The 19,425-nt window shown below is 42.8% G+C and overlaps 1 protein-coding gene across 1 annotated transcript in view; it reads left to right on the top strand.

The window, feature by feature from the left end:
* Agbl4 (AGBL carboxypeptidase 4) overlaps window positions 1–19,425 on the top strand; it is a 1,095,236-nt gene that overhangs the window by 1,031,088 nt on the left and 44,723 nt on the right. Inside the window, exons 10-11 of the mRNA XM_041652936.1 lie at window positions 15,563–15,715; window positions 17,631–17,793. Coding sequence (XP_041508870.1) covers window positions 15,563–15,715; window positions 17,631–17,793 — 316 coding nt within the window. The remainder of the gene's footprint in view (window positions 1–15,562; window positions 15,716–17,630; window positions 17,794–19,425) is intronic.

Genomic DNA, 19,425 nt, shown 5'->3' with positions numbered 1-19,425 from the left:
AAGCAATGCTTCACAGTGGGGTAGAAGTCCTATTGTTACCTCCAAGCTTTGCAACCATCAAGTTATTCAGCCACTCTGGGCCTCAGTGTTAGAATCAATAAGAAGACGGTGCCATAGGGACTAAGTGGTGTCAGGTCTGATGTGAACCGCTGACCCACTGCACTCGGTGAATTGACCCAGTCAGGAGCTCAGATGATTATTCTGCAGTAAGGAAGCATATTGCCAGCGAATATCCTGTTTTTATGGTTTTGTGTGCATGTCTTTCCAGGTGTCGCAGGTATGTTCATGCAAGTGTGGGTGTCTATGGTTTAAATGTTGATCCACTCCTTACGGTTGCTAAGACCCCAGGAAAGTGGCACAGGGTAGAACATTCTGTAACACATTAGTGCCCCTTAGCAGTGCCCACGGCAGTCTATCAAGCACTTGGATGTGCCTTAGTACATCCAAGGAGCTGTCATTTTAAAGAGTTTGTTTAAATTAGTTTAAATTTTCACAAGTTCCTACTGCAAAGCTCTAGGATGTGCTTCCTCGCCCCTTGCTAATTACTCCTGAACAAATTATGGGATGAAAAACATATAGAACACCTGCTAAACTTTTAGGCACCTACATATGCACTAAGTCACCTCACACATGCCAGTCCTGCGATGTGAGTGGTCTTACTGTCCCCTTCGGACTACTGATAAGGGACAGAGATTTGAGGCAAGAGCAATTCCTTCAAAGTCCCAGAGCAATACAGGTTCGGAATCTAGATCTCTGGCCCAAAGCCATTCCCTTTGCATGACCCATGTTCATGCTGTCTTTTAGACGTGTAGGCCTAGTTTCCAGGGTGAGTGTAACTTTCCCTCTTGTTATAGAAAGATAGCTCCGGCTATACAGTGAAGAGAGAATTTGGTGGTAGATGAGGGAAGGGGCCATTTTAAGTAGAAGCAGAAGCAGGAGACATCTGGGAGGCAACTGAATCAGAGCAACCAATGTCAAGAGGCCCATCAGTGGTGTCCTCCGAGTTTCCATGTCAGAGTAGACAGACCTTTGGAGAACACGAAGTACAAATCCTTATTTGAAGAATGCTGGACCCGAGGCTGTGAGGCAAGGGGGCGTTTTCTCAGGATTGCCTGAGTTAGCAAAGGACCTTTATCTCCCGCCATGATCTTGCTCCCAGAGCACAAATCCATCTTATGACAGGGGCTTTTGTCATCACCAACCTCTGCCTCCACCCACAGCTTCCTTTCATGTGTAGACACTGCTGCTCTATGCTTAGATGCCACCAAGTCACCTAAAAGACGGGGAGTTAAGTTTTTTTAAACAAATCAATTTTCTGCGAAGAATGAGCAAACTCACTGGCAGGATTTTGAGCATTTTCTCCAGAGAATACAGAAGCTCATATAAGGTGTCTTGAGTAGATGAGAAATGACTTATTCCGTTTTTATTTTTAAGGAAGAGAGGGGGAAAAAAACCCAAACAACTTTTGTGCTGCCTGATGATATTCCTCTCTCATCTCTCATTTGCTCGCAACTATTTTGTCTTAAGGCTCTGGGAACTCATGGGAAGCTGCTGTGTGATTTTTATCTTCAGGATTAAAGTGTTACACTTTATTGAGTTCTTTACATCGGCAGCAGAGTCTGCAATGCAGGATTTTACATAACACCTCATTTTCTTCTCGCATCATTACTGTTATTAACCTGGTGGCAATAAACAGAAAATACAGCTTTGCTTGTGCTGTGCTGTTGGTTTCTGTTCCAACAGCAAGAGGAGATTCGAAGGGGAGAAGAGAGAATCCAGGGAGAATAGGAGAGAAAGGTCTAGCCGTTGTGCCCCTTCAATGTCTGCCCTTCTCCCTCTCTCTTCTATGACAGCATTTTTACAGACAAACCAGGATTAGCATTGACTCCAAATAGTATTTTCTCTCCCACTATGAACTCACGCATTTGTTCATTTAGGAAGGATTTCCTCAGCACTCACTGTGTGCATGACCCTGTGATGGATGCTGACCAGAAAGAGATTTGGGAGGGTTACTTGAACCCCTGAGAGAAAGAGACACGTGAGGGAAAAATAATGAAATAATGACCTGTTTAGGATAAAGTTGGAGAGGCAAGTGAGAGCAAAAGAAGGCACATGATCCTCCATGACCAGAAGTTACCCAGAGAGCAAGGTGTTTGCATTTGCCTTTGGAGGACTTTTAAAGGGTAAGGCCTTCCTAGCCACAGAAGGAGCAAGGCTTTAGGGGACACAGAGAAGCATGGAATACCCTGGATGTTCTCCATGTGGTGTAATGAAAGCACAGAGGACTTATTAGCAGACAGCAGAAGATAAGGTTGGCTATGGTGGCAGATCAATAGGGACATGATGTTCATATGGGGAATTCGTGCCATGTAGGTTGATAATGTCCCCTTTCTCTTCCCTTAAGATTGGTTTGAAGAGTAGGTTATCAATAGAAAACATACACTGGGGAGAACTTGTCTGTGGGGACAAGTTCTGGATGAGTAAAACAGTAAATAAAAATCAAAAGTCTCCTCAGAGAGAGTGAATGCCTCCAGCCCCTATATAACATGTACTTCTAGTAGGTGAGACAGGTATTTGAGAATGTGTCTTTAAGTGTTTGTTAAATTTTTTTCCTTCTGTTTCTATATCCTAAGGAAGATGTGCTGTGCTTCTCCTGAACTATATTGAGAAAGAGCTCTATTTTTGTAGGAAACATATGACTATATGGGGGAAATGTGTCTTTCACTCAAATTGCCTTATTTGGGGAAAAATAAGTTTGTTTCTGGATCCGAATAGCATAACACAAGACTGTAGAACATCTGATCACACTGTGTGCTAACTGGGAACAAATTTGGCATTGATTGGAATGTCTCCTCCTAAACTTGGACGTAGGAAACTTAGCCCCCAGGACAACAAAGTTGGGATATGAGGTATTTAAACCATGAGCGCTCTGCTCTCAAGTGGGTTAGTGATGCTATAAAAATGGCTGGTGGAGTGAGCTTACTCTGCACCTCTGCCTGGTGGGAGCAGTTTGTCCTTATTTGGGTTCTTCTGTTCCTGATGTGAAGATGTAGCAAGAAGTCTCACCAGATGTCTCCCAACCTCCAGGACTATGAGAATCAATTCCTGTCCTTTACACATCGTCCAGCTTCAGGTATTCTGTTAGAGTAGCCCAGTACAGACAGAGACAAGTGACAGAGGCAAACATCCAACTCAGACTTATAAGATAAAAAAAGCATTCCAATCTCGGTAAGTGGCCTCTCCATACAAACTCAAAATCCTGAGAGCTGTCAGACCTTTTTTTTTTTTTTCCCTACAAGGATCCTTTTCTTATCCCAGCTTGGTGAATGCCTTCTCCTCCAACTGGACATGACTCAAGTCACTTCCTCAACAAAGTCTTTCCAGAATGCTCCCTCATCAGCCACGCTTCCTCCTGAGTCTCCATGTACTTCCCTCAAAACAACACCTGGAAGGCTTAGATACTCATCTGAGTCTCCAAACAGTGCTCTAGGAGAGAGAGGTGTGAGGACAGAAGACAGGAACACAGTGAGCAGAGGGGAGAAGGAAGGGGAATAAAGAATAAAGGATCAGTACTGGATCCCTGCCTGTGCCCTTCTGACCTGACTTTCCTCTCCTCCAGTTGACTGTGGATGAAACAGGTAGGAGCCATCTTAGTTCCCTCGGGATAAAGCAGGTCATTTCAGGGACTGGTAAGACAGCTCAGGGATTAAGAGTTATGATTACTGCTCTTGCAGAAAACCCAGGCATTGTTCCCAGACCCCAACTAGTAACTCACAACCACCTGTAACTTTAGCTCCATAGCATCTGACTCCCGCTTCTGACCTCTGCAGGCTCCTGCACGTTCATGGTGCCCATCAACTCATACAAATAATCATATTTACATACATAAAAACAATAAATAAGTCCTTTTAAAAAGGAAAAGGTTTTTTTAGAGTTTCTTAAAAAAACAAAGTCCATTATTTCAGCACAAATTCTGTCACCTTGAGCACTTCCTGGAGAGGTGGTAACCTGGGCTCTGCTGAGTGGGAAGGCTCTAGAGTAGCGTGAGGATGAGTGAACCGCCTTTCTGTCACAGGCTTTCCCCACAGTCATGCCAAGGAGAAGAACTCTGCAGCTATGTCTTGAAGAGAGGAGATAGCAACACTTGTCCCCTGTTAAAGACCCGAGGTTGGAGGTAGAGAACTGTAACAAGAAAAGCAACTATTTTACGAATATAGGACACCTAGAGCATGACAGTATAAGCTGTCACCAAAGCTTTTCTCTCAACTGAATTCTGAAGTTGAAGTCCAAAGAGGGAAGTTTCTCTGTGTTCTCAGAGCAGGTTAGAAGAAGAACCAAGATGAGTTTTCTGGCAGAAAAGAAAAGAAAAGAAAGAAAGAAAGATTTCCCAAGAACCTACTATAAAATGGTACTTCCATCTCAGTATTCAGACATCTATCCTTACCCCCTCTGGATTAGCTGACAGCCTCCTGCAGTAGGTATCTCTAAGGATCAAGGCCACAGCTACTTATTGAGTGTCTAATATGTGCTCAAGAGTTTACTAGTTTTATCACCCTTTGCTTTTTAATGAAGCAACATTAACTTTTAATTATCAAGTTAAAATGTCCCTTAGCTCTCATGGGTTTCTCTATTCTGGCTCAGTCCTCTCTTAGCTGAGAGCTCCTTGATTATTTTGCTCCGTCTTCCCACTCTTAACTGCTGCTTCCAAAAGACAGTCCAGGCGCTCTCTCTGCAGGAGCAGGCATATGGGGTGGTCCCCAAGGGCTGAGACAAGCAAAGGCTTTGGATATAATGAGATGTGAGTTAGAAGTCTGGTTCAGCCCTACAAGGTCTTGGCAAACAACAGTCTCTGAGCTTTTACTGAGATCATGATCTACTTCCTAGGTGAATTGTTGAGAGCAGGATGAGCTAATTGTTGTGAGAATGACTTAGAAACTATATAAGTGAACAAGACAGTGGTCATTGCCAATACTTCCCTATTGACTAAGGAAGAAAATTGCACTTCTCTAAGTTGGGTCCCGAAGCTCCTCTCAACTCTTGTCGCTGTAGCACTTGCCCCATCCTTCACTCCTCCCAACTGTCATCACAATGCAATTTCAGGCAGAATGTCCATCTTTCCTACCGGGTTTTAAGCTCAAAGAAGGCTGTACGCCCTGTGCTGAGCACAGCACCTGTAGGTACTATCACTGTGTAATTGAAAAGAACCTATTGAGAGTCTAAAAACTTCTAGACATTTCGTTAGGCATTAAGCCAGTTACCTCATCTAACATCACACACTCCTGTGTGATGGGAATTTTCAAAGGGGAAAACAAAGAATCTGAAAGGGTAACTGATCCTACTACAGGTCTTCAGGCTCACCCTTGGTGGAACAGACTCACTCCTTGGTGGAGGTCAAGTCTATGAGCCCTCTGAATCACTCTGCTGCCATGACTGCCCTTTTATTAATCATGCTTCAGCTTACTGTCTTTGCCATGGCTGAAGCATGATTAGTAAAAACTCAGAGAGAGAAATTGGGGTTCAACCTAAAGATCAGAAAAGCAAAACAGTCAGCCACTGACTCTTACCTCGACCTCAGTTCAAAAATGGAGATCCTGCCTCCAGTAAACCTCAGAATAAGACTGAGAGCTGTTTCCTCTTGTTTTATAATCCTCTCTAGATCTGGGATTAAGGGCATGCACCACTACTACCTGGTTTCAATGGCAAGCTACTGTGGCTATGAGAATTAAAGTGTGTGTCATTGTGGCTACTGGGATTAAAGGTGTGTGTCATCACTGCCTGTAAATCTGGCCAGTGTGGCTGTTTTACTTTTCTGATCTTTAGGCAAGCTTTATTTATTAAAATCCAAATAAAATGCCACTACACATGGCCATCACTGGGCCCTACAGACATTTATATGGAGGAGGAAGCAGAAATGAGGAGAATCTTCTTAACTGTGATGGCCTGTTACAAATCTCCTCTTTCAGTGCCAAACCTCCTGTCTCTATACTTCCTTTTTCCAGGCCTGGAGGTAAAAGAGGATAATGGAGGCAGGGAAAGGTTCTTCCTGCCAGGCCAAGCATGGGCCTCCCTAGATCTTAGAAGCAGGATGTAGCAACATCTGCTTTTACATGCAGATCTGACATTTCTCTCTGAAGTAAAGCGAAACAATAAGAGACACATTGGAGGTAGGGAAAATAAAGAGTTGTTTCTTTACACCTTGCTGTTACCAGGGCAGCCTCCCAGCTTGCACTCATAGATCACTCTGGTCCTGAATTTGTTCTTCTGATACAAAAAGAGTCCCCAGGTGTAGAGGTTGGACTGTCTTGAATAAGTTGAGATTCAAAGCTCCGTTACTGGTCAGAAACACTCAGAGTGAATCAGCATTGCTGCCTGCAAGTTCTTGGCCCAGTTTCCCATCTGGCAGGAGTGCTTGCCTCATATCTTCATAAGAGTGAAGGCAGGACCAGACCTTAAGCGGCAGCAGTGTCTGTGGGTGAGGGTCTTGGAAAGCATAGGTTATGGAGTCAGCTGGCTTGGGTTGTCCCTGGTTGTCACTGTGTGATGTAGGACTCCCTCTGCATGTGATTGAACCTCTGCTCCTGAGTTCCTTCACTTGTAAGTAGTGTTTCTATCTGATAAGTTTGTGGGACAGTAGATTGATGGATGTCTGGCATGTAGTAAGTCTACGTTGCTATTATACCCTCAATAACTAACTCCCTGTGGCTCATCTGAGTGCAGCCCTAACATGTACAGCACCCTGCCACAGGAGCCCTCGCCTGTCTGCTGCCTGTGACTGTGATCCCACCTGGGTGTTGTTCCACCTGCTTCATTTACCCCCAGCTCTTACGATGACACCTGCCACATAGGAAATTCATAGTACAAGTTCTCAAAGACCATTCATTAGTTAATGAGTATTTGAATAAAAGGATCTTTAAAAATCTATGGTAATTCAGAGAGAGGTACTAGTAATTGTTAGCATGAAGGGGACTTCTCTGCCGAGACCATTTGGGCTCTACAGTAAACGATGAACCAGCTGTTACCAGGTGGTAAAGGAAGGTTCGCCCAGGATGGTGTAGAGGATGTGACAGCACCTAAGAAAGGGCAGGAGGCTCTACCAGGCTGGCAGGTGTGAGACAGAGAGAGCAGGAGATGAAGTCTTGAGCCTAGCTCCTCGGTCCCCAGACAGGCTATCTGGATTTCGTACATGGCTTTTCTCCTCCTTTGTGGCAAAACCTGCTATTTAACTATGTTCAGGACATACCTGACAAAAGGATATGTCACCATGCCACTTCAGAAAGTCATGCTACACATGATATAAGACCTTGGCACTGTTTGTTTGATTGTCTTCTGAGACGTGGCTTTGCCACATTGCCCAAACAGGCCTCAGACCTGCCCTCAAGTAACCCTTCTACTTTAGGCTATAGGTGTGTGCCATTGTGTCCAGCAACCTGGTTATTAAGCAGTCTTAAATTGTTTCCAACTTTCAGAAATATTTCTAGTTTTAAAATAACTAACTGGAAGATAGGTCAATTGATGTGAAATGTTTCTATTGGTTTGCGTGTGTTCGTTTACCTGAGTTCTACAGGAAAGACATCTTCTTGGGATGAATCTCAGCTGAGACATTATCAGGCTGTGCTCTTACACTCTGACCCCCCCCCCCCACCGTGCACACACGCACCTTTATTGTGTATCTAAGGCCAGCCATGCCCAATGGATAGCTCAGAGGTGAAGAAGCCTGCATGGCACAGGCTTGACTATGATCAAACCATTGCTTGCTAAACCACAACAAGCTCCTGAGAACAAAATAACAGAGAAGGGAATCTTGGGGTCAGCTGCCCTGACTTCCACTCACCCCCAGCTCCCTCATCTGCAAAACAGGAATAGGAGCAGAATTCACCCTTCTCAATCTATCCTTGCCTAAACCCAGCTTCTTCCTCCTCTCCAAACCTGACATAAAGCCCCTCTGCCCTTCCAGAATCCAAGTTCCTTGGATCTGCCTTCATTTGACTGAATATGTGATAAAGACTGAAGCACTCCCCAGTGTGAAGGACTCAACACCATTAACAGAATACCCAGATCAGGTTTTGGTTTGTGCAGAGTGAGACGAAGCAGCTCAGAATGCAGAATGAAAACCCAGCTTCTCCCTGGTGTCTAGAAGAGAGTGAACTCCACACTAAATTATGTTGCAAATATGCCCCAAGGTAGTTTTAATTTTATTGGCACTGATTTTAATTTACTCTTTAGGCCCCTGATTGCAGGATGAGCTGTTGGCTGCTGGCGAGGGGACAGCCCTTCATCACTTGGTTTTAATTAAGGCTCTTAAGTTTGGAAGAAAAGAACAAAGATGTCCCTTCCCCCTCTTCTGTTCTCATTCCCAAGTTATAATTAAGGGCCCTGTGTCTTCGACAAACTCCTTGTTCTGTCTAGCATGGCTACAGACTTAAAGTTATTTGACTTTGTGGGGGGAGAAAGCACAAAAACCTGAAGATGCATTTGATCACTCATTAATTCACTTGTTGATTCATGAGTTCATTTTTTTCTTTTCTTCCTTTATCAAACTTTAATAGCAGTCTATATACCAGCCCATGTCCTGGTCCTATGGATTTTACAAAACTGATAATATATGATCCATGCCCCCCCCAAAAAGTTCACATTGTAATGAAAGATAAAATTAGGAATTAGGAATTACAAGGTCATGAAGGGTGGCTACTGGCTTATCCTGAAGCATAAAATAAGGCCTTTGAGGAGATGGTACACTACCAGGGATTGAACCTAGGGCCTTGAACATACTACTGCTCCACCACCAAAGTCTCTCTCTCTCTCCCTCTAATTCATTGATTAATTTTTAGACAATTTTTCGCTCAGTTGCTTGGACTAGTCCCAGATCAGTGATCTGCCCACCTTAGCCTCTTAACATTCTGGGATGACAGATGTGTGCCACCATCATGTCCAACAAAACAATGCATTCTAAAATAAGATTTTGTACTAATCCAAAGGAATAAATACTAGCTTTTAAAACAAGCCCCAAATCTTAGTAGTTTTGACATACTAAAGGCTCATTTGTGCCTTACATCATAGCCAGATGCAGGGCTTCTGGTCATTTTTCTGTAAGTATTGATTCAGGGACATAGGTGAATGAAAATGAGGACATGACCATTCCTACATGTGGCTGAGGGGAAAGTTCTTATTGTAGATATGAGGGAGAGAACAGCAGAAACATCTGAAAGGATCCAGACTGTACTGGGTCATAAGAAAAGAGGGAAAATGAGAGAGGAAGAGAAGACAGAGAGCAAAGAGAACACATGGGACCCCTGAGAGTATGTAGCCAAAATGGCTGAGTTATATGGGGGGGGGGGTGGGAAGGGCTGGGGTACAGGCAGCCCAGCTACCAGCGACTGTTCTGGAAAAGTTAAAGGAAGGGTGAAAAGTGCTGGGAAGAGGCACAGGTACTGAGTGAGACTTGTCTGTAAAGGTTACTTTAGGACCTGACAATAGGCTGCTTTTTTCTTTTGATATCATAATTTTTACAGGTAGACTCCATGAAAGGTCTGTACACTGTCAAGTCAATTGTACTTTAAATAAATGCTGATTGGCCGGTACCCAGGCAGGAAGTATAGGCAGGGTGACCAGGCAGGAAGTAGAGGTGGGACAATGAGAATTCTGGGATGAGGAAAGTTTCAGTCTTCAGTCATTATCCAGACACAGAGGAAACAAGATGTGACTGCCTTGCTGAAAAAGGTACCACGCCACGTGGCTAACACCGACAAGAATAATGGGTTAATGTAAGATGTAAGAATTAATTAATAAAAAGCATGAACTACTAGGCCAATCAGCATTTATTTATAATACAAGTGACAGGGTACAGACCATTATCCCACAGCAGACAAGAATGTGGTTGATTGTATATAAATTTTATGGCCAGCTCCAACATGGCAGTATCCATTGCTGCCTGTATCCTATTTGATCCCAATGAAATAGCAAGAGAAAATGGTAAATGTCTTCCTTGTACAGGACACATGAGCATCTGTTCAGCTTATGCTTTAACTTTCCAGGCTGAGCCCACGTTAACTAGATGTGTATAGGGACGATACAAAGGCAGAGGAATGCTGGATGTGGATTCAGAGATAAAGATGATGAGCTCACTGGTTCAAGTTTCTCCACATAGCTCCATGGGGCAGAAAATGAGGAGAGATGAATCTGGGGTCAGGGAACAGATCATGCAGGGGCTTTAAGCATAAGGGATTGGTCTCTGTTCTGGAAGCAATAAATCATAGACTAATTCTAACTCGAGCAGTGAAAGTGTTTGCGTATGAAAAGCCCACTGCTTTAAGACAGCAAGGCAATCTATTCAGGAGTGATTGTAACAGTAGGCCAAGCAAGAGAAGATGAGAATTTGTATCAGACCTGTGCATCTTCCATGGAAGTCATGGGAAGTTCTGTCTATCACCTAGATGAGTATAGAGTAGCAAGTACCCAGTGCCCACACAAGAAGCTGTACAAGCAGTGTGTGACTTACATTAATCAAGGATGAGAAGAACTAATGGAAAGTTTAAGGAAGTCTCTTTTTCTAACTCATCCATTTACCATTTATTTTTTACTTACGTCAGTATTTTATTAACAATTTCATACATATATACTGTATATTTTGATTATATTCACCATTGACTTTTCCCCAAATGACTTCCAGATCTTCCCACACCTCTTTACCCCTTTCTTTCTTCCTTTCTTTTCTTCTTTCATCCTTTCTTTCTTTCTTTCTTTCTTTCTTTCTTTCATAACCCTTTGTGTTCAATTTGTGCTACCCATATTCTTGTGGATATACAGCCATGCACTGGAACATGGATAACCTATACTATTAAAGAAAACTGTGCCTTACTCCCTCAGAAGCCATTAACTGTCAACAGTGCCTCAGCTGATTGTTCCCAGCACACCCCTGTTCATGCTGGAATGTTGACTGACTAGGTCTTATATGATCTTGGGCAATAACCAAACTATTGGAGTTTCTGAGTACAGAAAACACCATTTTGCTCTACTCCCTCCCAACCTCTGACTCTTACAATCTTCCTGGTTCCTCTTCCTCACTGATTTCTGAGCCTTGGGGCTAGTATGAAATGATACAGACTTTTTGATATAGATGTTATGGTTGGGCATTCCACACATTTATTCTTTGCATTTTAACCAATTGTGAGTTTCTCAACCATCAACTATTCACTGCACAAAGAAATTTCTCTGGCGAGGTCTGATAACTGTACTAATTTAGGGGTAGACAGATATTAATTCAGAGGGAAGTTTGAGACTATACACATTTAGCCGGACAATTAATAGCAGGCTCACCCTAGAGGACTGTGAGCTTCTCAACCATGGGTTCTTGTAACAGTACTTTGCCTGTGTTTCCTTATGTGGAGTAGACCTTAAATCCAATCAGAAAGCAGTGGATACCCCCATAACATTCCTGTCTCTATTGCACACATGGACATATCTTGCCGTCCTGGTCATATTGTAGCCCACAGTGTTCACAGCTGGGTAAGAGGTTGATGACTTTATTCCTCCAGCAGCCCATGTACCACTTTCTGGTCCTGGGAAAGATAGCCAACAGGAAGGAAGCTTCCTGCTTGATTTCTCCATGTCATTTGTTCAGGGTGTTTGGTGTCTGCAGTGGTAGGTCTTACTATCAAGTTCTGGTGGGCAACAAAGAACAATGACAATAACCTATATTATTTTAGGGCCCTCCAGAATACCCTGATGAACAACTTCAGAGGAGTATCTAAAACCTAGTACTGGATCATTCCAATTTAACCCCTTTATACAAATACCTATACACATATAAATATATAAGAATAAACATATATTTGTATAAATATATACATATACACATGCACAGACATATATGTATATATATATATATGTTTCTATATGACTTTCTCAAACATCCTTGACATTAGTTATTCCTCTCCCCACCCCCTCCTCTGTCATATTATTCCAGACTAAAGTAAAAAGAAAATAATGACAAAACATTTTTATGACACATAAAGGTGAATTTATGTAATATACAGCTTCTATAAATCAGTAAAAACAGAGAAAGAGATGGACAGAGCCTAGTAACTCAGTTCTAAAATGGGCAAGGAAAATGAGCACTCATTTCACAGAAAATGCAAGTAGTTCTTATACATATGAAAAGAAGCTTAACTAGATAATAAAAGATAATTGCACTAACAGAAATTTACATTAAAACTAATCTTAGATACCATTTCTCATGCATCAAAAATGATAAAGTTCAAAAAGTAAAATTGTACCCATGTTGTCAAGGTGATGAGGTCCTAATACATGGTTGGGAGTGTACTGGCCCTTTTAAGAGAGCCTGTCAGTATTTATCAGAATTTCAGATGGATTTAGGATCTTAGTGATTCTGTTTCTATGAATCCGGTGAATAAATGCATCTGTATAAACTGTTGTATTTGCAAAGTCCATCACAAAAACACTGCTGGAAACAGGAGAAGATTGGAAACCCTTTGAACGTCCATTAGGTAGGAAGTTGATTAGTCATCAGAAAGAATGAAGCAAATATTTGTTGAGAAAAAGTTACTCCCAAGACAAGAAGAAGAAGAAGAAGAAGAAGAAGAAGAAGAAGAAGAAGAAGAAGAAGAAGAAGAAGAAAAAGAAGAAGAAGAAGAAGAAGAAGAAGAAGAAGAAGAAGAAGAAGAAGAAGAAGAAACACAAACCTGAATGATGATTAGGGTGTTATCATTTTGAAGTGGGGACACTATTTCCTTGTTTATATACAAACTGTCTCTGGAAGAGTACATGCCAACCTGGCAGCAAAACGGCATGATTGCCAAATGGTGTGAAAGGGGAATTTTCCACTGTAAATTTTGTCATGCATCTTAACTTCGGAACCATATGTGTCAATCAATTAAAACTCTCCTGCTGGTAATTTGAAGTGAAGTCATATTACCCACCCCATGTGAGGATACCAGATCTGAGGGACAACTGATGCCATACCCAAGTCAACAGGGCTTGGTTCTAATTCTTGCTTCATCCCCAGCCAGCCTTGCACAAGCCACCTCCCTACACAGGGTTGATTGGACACAGGTCACAGGGCCTGATTTCCAAGGCCTTTCTCTCTCTGGCAGTCAGAGTGATAAATTGCAGTTTTCCCTCACACACTTCTCAAGTCATCTCTCTACCTCTTCCTTTCCTCTGCAGCTCATCAAAAGCTCAGAGGAAAAGACAGACAATCGAAGAAAATAAAACTGCAAAGATGACTTTTATGGGGCTCCTGTTGGATCATTGTGTATTCCTCCTCCAAAGCCAAAAATGATGAGTTTAATATCACACAGAGAACTGCGTCTTGTTACCCTCGGAAGACAGTGTATGTTACCCAGAGAGCCAGGAGCTCAGCAAGACGTAATTCTTCACTCCAACTCTGAGGAAATGAAATGATAGTCATCAAGCTCACATTCTAGAAGCAACGTGGATTATTTTCTTTGTCTGTAACTTCATTTGAAAGTGTCCCAAGGAGGGGGAATCCTCCCATATGTGGACTTCTCTTCTTTCCCAGGACTATAAACCAGAACGAAGACAGTTAGGTGATTGGCCTTGGCAAGCATTGGTCACAGATGACAAGTCTGTTTTGTCATGAGTAAAGAATCTTGGGCATCACTCCCAATTATTCCGTGAGTTTAGGTAAATCTTCACATTTAAGGCTTTGTTAATCTCAGGAGGATTTGTGTGTGTGTGTTTCATACATTTAGTTGACATGTAAAGAGGAGAATCATTGTATTTGAGAGACACTAAAGATCTAATGTCCCAAAAGTCCGTTTGTTTATGCCAATCTGTTGTGGTATCTGGTGTTGTCTCTCAGTATCTTTTGTGCCATCATTCTGCCAATAGTTCTGAGCATCCTACACTTACAGGCACTGAGCCCTTTATAGACAACTCCCCATCTTCAGAGAATTTAATAAATAATATCCCATCAAGCCAGGAAGTGCCTTAACTATGCAAAGATAAAAAGTCTCAGCAATATCACTTACAGATTACAAAGCCTCCCCTGCCACAAACTGTTTGTTGGTGTTGTTGTGTTGTTGTTATTGGGGAAAAGATGTGACATCGTGAGAAAAGGTTAAATGAAAGAGCTAATTAAAACTTCTTGCAGCCGGGCTGTGGTGGTGCACGCCTTTAATCCCAGCACTCGGGAGGCAGAGACAGGCTGATCTCTGTGAGTTCGAGACCAGCCTGGTCTACAAGAGCTAGTTCCATGACAGGCTCCAAAACCACAGAGAAACCCTTTCTCGAAAAGCAAAACAAAACAAAAAAAAAAAAAAAAAAAAAAGAAACCAAAAAAACAAAAAACGAAAAAACTTCTTACATAGAACTTCTAGAATGGAGCCTAGCATGCCTTAGATACACATGAAGTGGTGCAAGTATTACTGCTATGTTTGCTTCCCAGTATAGCTCTGAGAGTAGAATCAAAATACTTATTTTTCAGATTAAAAATATCTCCTAGCCAACTACCCAGGGCTAGTGGAGTCACTTTAGACACCACTTCCAAAATACATTCTGAATGTTGACCCCATGCTCACAGAAAAGTGCAGTTCCTCCATCACCAAAGAAACTTTACAACAAATGGAGACCATTACAGAAAACTAAGATCAATCAAAATGTGGAGTTACGGAGTCCTGATGGACACCTCTATAAAACACTCCAGCACCTAATGTTCAGGGATCATGGCAGAAGAGGGAATGGAAGGATTCAAAGGGACAGAGAATCAGGGAGTTTGCTGTGAGTCTGTGTCTTCTAGTAATGTCAACAGCTACACCCATAAAGTCTCACCAACGTGAGTGCCAAAACATGAGCTGACAACAATAGATACAGCAAAGTGGATGGGGCAAAGACCACAAGGTTTCAATCTTATACAAAGAACGACAGACAACTAAGGAATCTATAGAGTGGGAGAAATAGTCTCCTCTAGGGAAGAACATGCTAACATATATACATACATGAATGTGATAACAATTAATGAAAAAGGGAACATGAATTTGAAAGAAAGCAAGAAGTATAGGAGAGGGCTTGGAGGGAAGGGGGAAGAAATTATATAATTATAACCTCAAAATAAGACAAAAAAAGTTGTTTTTGTTTTGTTTTAAATCCTGAAGCTCACAGTGGGAGCCCGATTTACACCGGGCTCCCCAGCTAGAAATGGAAGTTTAGACAAAACTGCACAAATGCCCAATGTAAATACAATGGTTTCCTGGAAGGTATTTCTTACTAATTAGATAATAACTTCTCGCAATGTTTAATCATGTTCTGTGTAAGTAACTTAGTAAGAAAATACAGCACACCCCTGCTTTCTCTGAGACCTCTAAAAGACAAGCCACCAGAAACACTTTTGGACACTGAGGACGCATTAGTTGAAAATGAACAGAAATCGATTCTCGCCTGTCTCCTGCCCTCCAATCACATTGCGAGTATCTGCCAAGGCCGTCCATGCAGAGGGCCAGCTGGAAAGGGTGTGTGTGTGGCATGGCTTCCTTTAAGGCAGCTCTGCGGTCCTAGCCTTCTCGTTTGTTATCCTTTCTTCCAACAGAAAACAAGCCTGGAGTTCTATATCGACATCCATGCCCACTCCACCATGATGAATGGCTTCATGTATGGCAACATCTTTGAGGACGAGGAACGGTTCCAAAGGCAGTCCATTTTCCCAAAGCTCCTGTGCCAGAATGCAGAGGACTTCTCCTACGTAAGTCAAAAGTTCTCAGGTACCTAGTACGCGTCTGCACCTCCTCCTGCACATCTTCCTCTCCCTCTTCAGGTTTGTTTTCATGTGGCCCTGTCTGGTCACCTAGTGTTTGTTTAGTGAATCGGACTCCAGCATTAACAAAGCAAAGAAACTCATGGAGTGGTCTCCCTGTTTCATGCCTAGGCTCCCCGGTAGTCTGTTTTCATTTGCCCAGTTCTTCCAGCAAGAGAACAATGTGTCTGCTCAAGGGATTATATACCCACTATTCCCATCTTCCGTGACATTCTTGGCCCCAATTTCTCTGACAGTAATTGGTGGGTATATTTCTTTTTATCCTGCCTGCACAACAGTTTCCTGGGCAGACATATGCCGTTATAGATATGAATGTCCCTTGCAGGCAGAAAAGACCTCACCAACCTCCATAGATAGGCAAGGTGGGTGGGGTGGGCCAGGAGGGGGCAGCTAGAAATTTTGTATTACAAAGCAACTTCAGAAAAGAGCAGGGAGAAAAGATGAGGAGGGGCATCAGCATACACTACTGAGACACGGGGATGTTTTTGCTCTTTTTTCCTTTGTTTCGATACTAAATCTTTGGGCCTTGTTACTGCCATGCGGCCAGTCAGTAAGAGGCCTGCAGAGGTCATGGCAATTTTTGAAGTTGATGAGCTGCAAACTCACCTGCTCATTGCTTCAGGCTGGACATTAGTGAGGATGATGAAACTCTGTGTGGGAAGATGGACATTGAATTCCAGAAGCTTTGGATGGTAGACCAAAATAGAAATTGAAGGTTGTTTAGCACAGTTTATATATATCCAAGAGAAACCACCTACAGAGCAGAAAAGTGGAGAATCTACTGTCAAGACACCTAGGGTTTAGATGGAAGAATCAAATGGGGGATCTGTGTATTCTCAGCCATGGGACAAAAACAGCCATTTGTTTCTACAGGAACCTGTACGGTCTCTGCAGCCTCCCGTTCATTGGAAGATATGCTATAGGTCTCAGGGGTTTTCACAGACCGGACATCATCTAGCTCATGTTTCTGGCCCTGGTGATGTTTCTATATCCCAGCTTCCTTGGGAGCTCTGGACTGCCATCTGTCCTGGTCCCATTCCTATCACTTCTCAGATTCTCAGGAATTAACTTCAGAATGGGAGAATTTCGTTTATCTGCATAGATTCCAAGGCCTTTGCCCTGGAGAGTCTGTGACTTTCTTCACAGTTTCTTTGCCTCTACTATACAGACAAGGAAGCTGAGGTACCAAGAGGGCAAGCTGAATGCTCTTCAACAGGAGGAAAGCAAACCCTACATTTCTGAATAGAAGCCCTAAGTCTGGCCTCATTACCCCCTCTCTCTTTGCTTACCCTGACAAGTGCTGCCAACATCGTACAAAATGAACTTGCATAATCACCCTAGCTCATGTTGGACATGAGTTCAGTTCTCTCTAGTGAGATGAAGAACCCAGGGATGGATGCCCCTTAGTCCTGACTTCACATCTGTACTGTTTTACTTTCTTGTACATCTGACTCAAATTCCTCATCTATAGAACGATGAAATATGAACACCTTCTTAAACGGGCTCCTTTGAAGCTAAAACACAAGACTATCTAGGGAACAGTATCATCAAGTTGCCCATCCCTTTATGGCTATAATCATACTATAGTTTCTTCTTGCCTCCTGTCTCCTTTTCACTCCTTCACCAGCCCCACTCAGATTCCTACAGGTAGCTGTGCCCCGAGACGCCTGCTGGATACCTTCATTCAATTGCATTTATGGACTAAAAAGTCAGACTAATAATAACCAATATGTGGAAGCAGGTGACGAAACTGAGCTGGAGGTGTAAGACTTGCTCAGTATCTAACAGCTGGCATGGGCCGTTCCAGTCTGACTTTTCCTCTTCCTGACTTTCTTGTTCACAGACCAGCACATCCTTCAACCGGGATGCTGTGAAAGCAGGAACTGGCCGTCGCTTCCTCGGTGGGCTCCTGGATCACACATCATACTGCTACACCCTAGAGGTTTCGTTCTACAGTTACATCATTGGGGGTACTACAGCCGCTGTACCCTACACTGAAGAAGCCTGTATCCTTTCCAGGTCCCCCACTATCCCTAGACCAGCCTTCATCTAGCTGGGAACATTAGATTTGGAAGGATTTACTAGGTAGGTCAGGAGTTTGGTGCAGATGAATGTGACAGGTTTTATTGGAGATGTCTCTGACCTTCATCCGCCCTCCGTATGGAACATAGATATCTTCTCAATGGCTGCTTCCAGACTCCAAGTCTTCCTTAGGCCCCTGGACCCTTGGCCTTCCCACTGTTTCTGCTGGTCTTGTCGTTCTCTTTGCCCCTCACCACTTTCTCTTTTCCTACTCATACTTTTTCCTCTCTTTCCTCCTCCTCTCACCTGTAACTCCTCGCCATGCCTTTCCCTCCCTACTTATTGCCCCTTCTCCCCTCCTATCTCCCCTCTTCCTTTTCGTCTTCCCACTCCCTTTTCTCTCTTCTTCTACCCCCCCATCTTCCCTGCCCTACCCATCCCATTCCTCTGCTTTTGAGAAATTACTTTTCCTCCTAATTACCCCAATATTTCTCTTAAGTTCACCAGGATGAAAACTTGGGGTTACTTTTTACCTTGCTTGATTTCTTCTTAAAAGAAAATGTATTCACGAATTTTATCTTATTTCAAACTCACCTTATTGGGTCTATAACAGATTCTGATAGAACCTGTTAGTGCTTATCTTTTGAGTCTTAAATTGGTTCAGTTCTCACTTCTAACTTGTAGTTTTCTCCAAGAAGAATTATAGTGAAGAAGCCCTGAAAAAGGATAAACGATAGGATAAATTCTGGATATGTGCCAAGATGGTTCCAGACCCCTATGGATAGTGATGTCTTCTGATATTCTAGTCCCTTATGTATAGTATTGTAGTATTTGCGTGTATCCCACACATATCCTCCTGTACACTTCAAAGTTTACCTGTATTAGTTTCTTGAGACAAGGTCTCTTTGTATTCTGGCTGTCCTCAACTATGTAGACATGGCTGGCCTAGAACTTACAGAGATTCACCTGTCCCTGCCTCCCATATGCTGAGATTCAATGCTGGACTACCATGCCTAGCCTCAATGCCTATTTTACATCATCTCTAGATAACACAATATCTAATTCACTGTAAATGTGTGTAAACCATTGTTATACTATGTTGTTTAGGAAATAATGACAAGAGAATTGTCTGTACATGGTCAGCATAGACTCAGCTTTTAAAACTCTTTGTTATCTGTGACTAGTTGAATCTTCAGATGCAGAACCCATAGATACTGAAGACCCCTTCACTCTGTGTGCAAACCATCCCTTCCCCAAATTAAGGTGCTCACATTAGTCTTCTGTAACTCTTCGTGGATAGTCCTGGAGGTCCTATTGTAAGCTGTGTGGGGAAGCCTCTTAGGTTAGTGTCATGACTTAGGACCCAGCCTACTTACTGAAGCTTTAGTGGGCCCCAGTTACTTCTCTGGGAACTTGAGAGACCAGGGTGATAGCTTCAGAGGGAGGGGCTAACAAGGAGTAGGCCAGGTAGCAGGCAGATTGATGTTTCAGACACCCTAGAGCCTTAGAGAGATCATGATATGAGCTGTGTTCTCCCTACAGTCTCCAAGACTGACACCAGCCTCTAAAAATGTGATATAATATCTTCTGACTCAGTAAGGTCAGTAAAATAGTCT

This window comes from Microtus oregoni, unplaced genomic scaffold (assembly GCF_018167655.1).
Source record: "Microtus oregoni isolate MIOR12 unplaced genomic scaffold, Mior012 000005F_ref0000423, whole genome shotgun sequence".
Lineage (NCBI taxonomy): Eukaryota > Metazoa > Chordata > Mammalia > Rodentia > Cricetidae > Microtus > Microtus oregoni.
The sequence above is the reverse complement of the archived record's forward strand: the minus strand, read 5'-3'. Positions and strand labels throughout refer to the sequence as shown.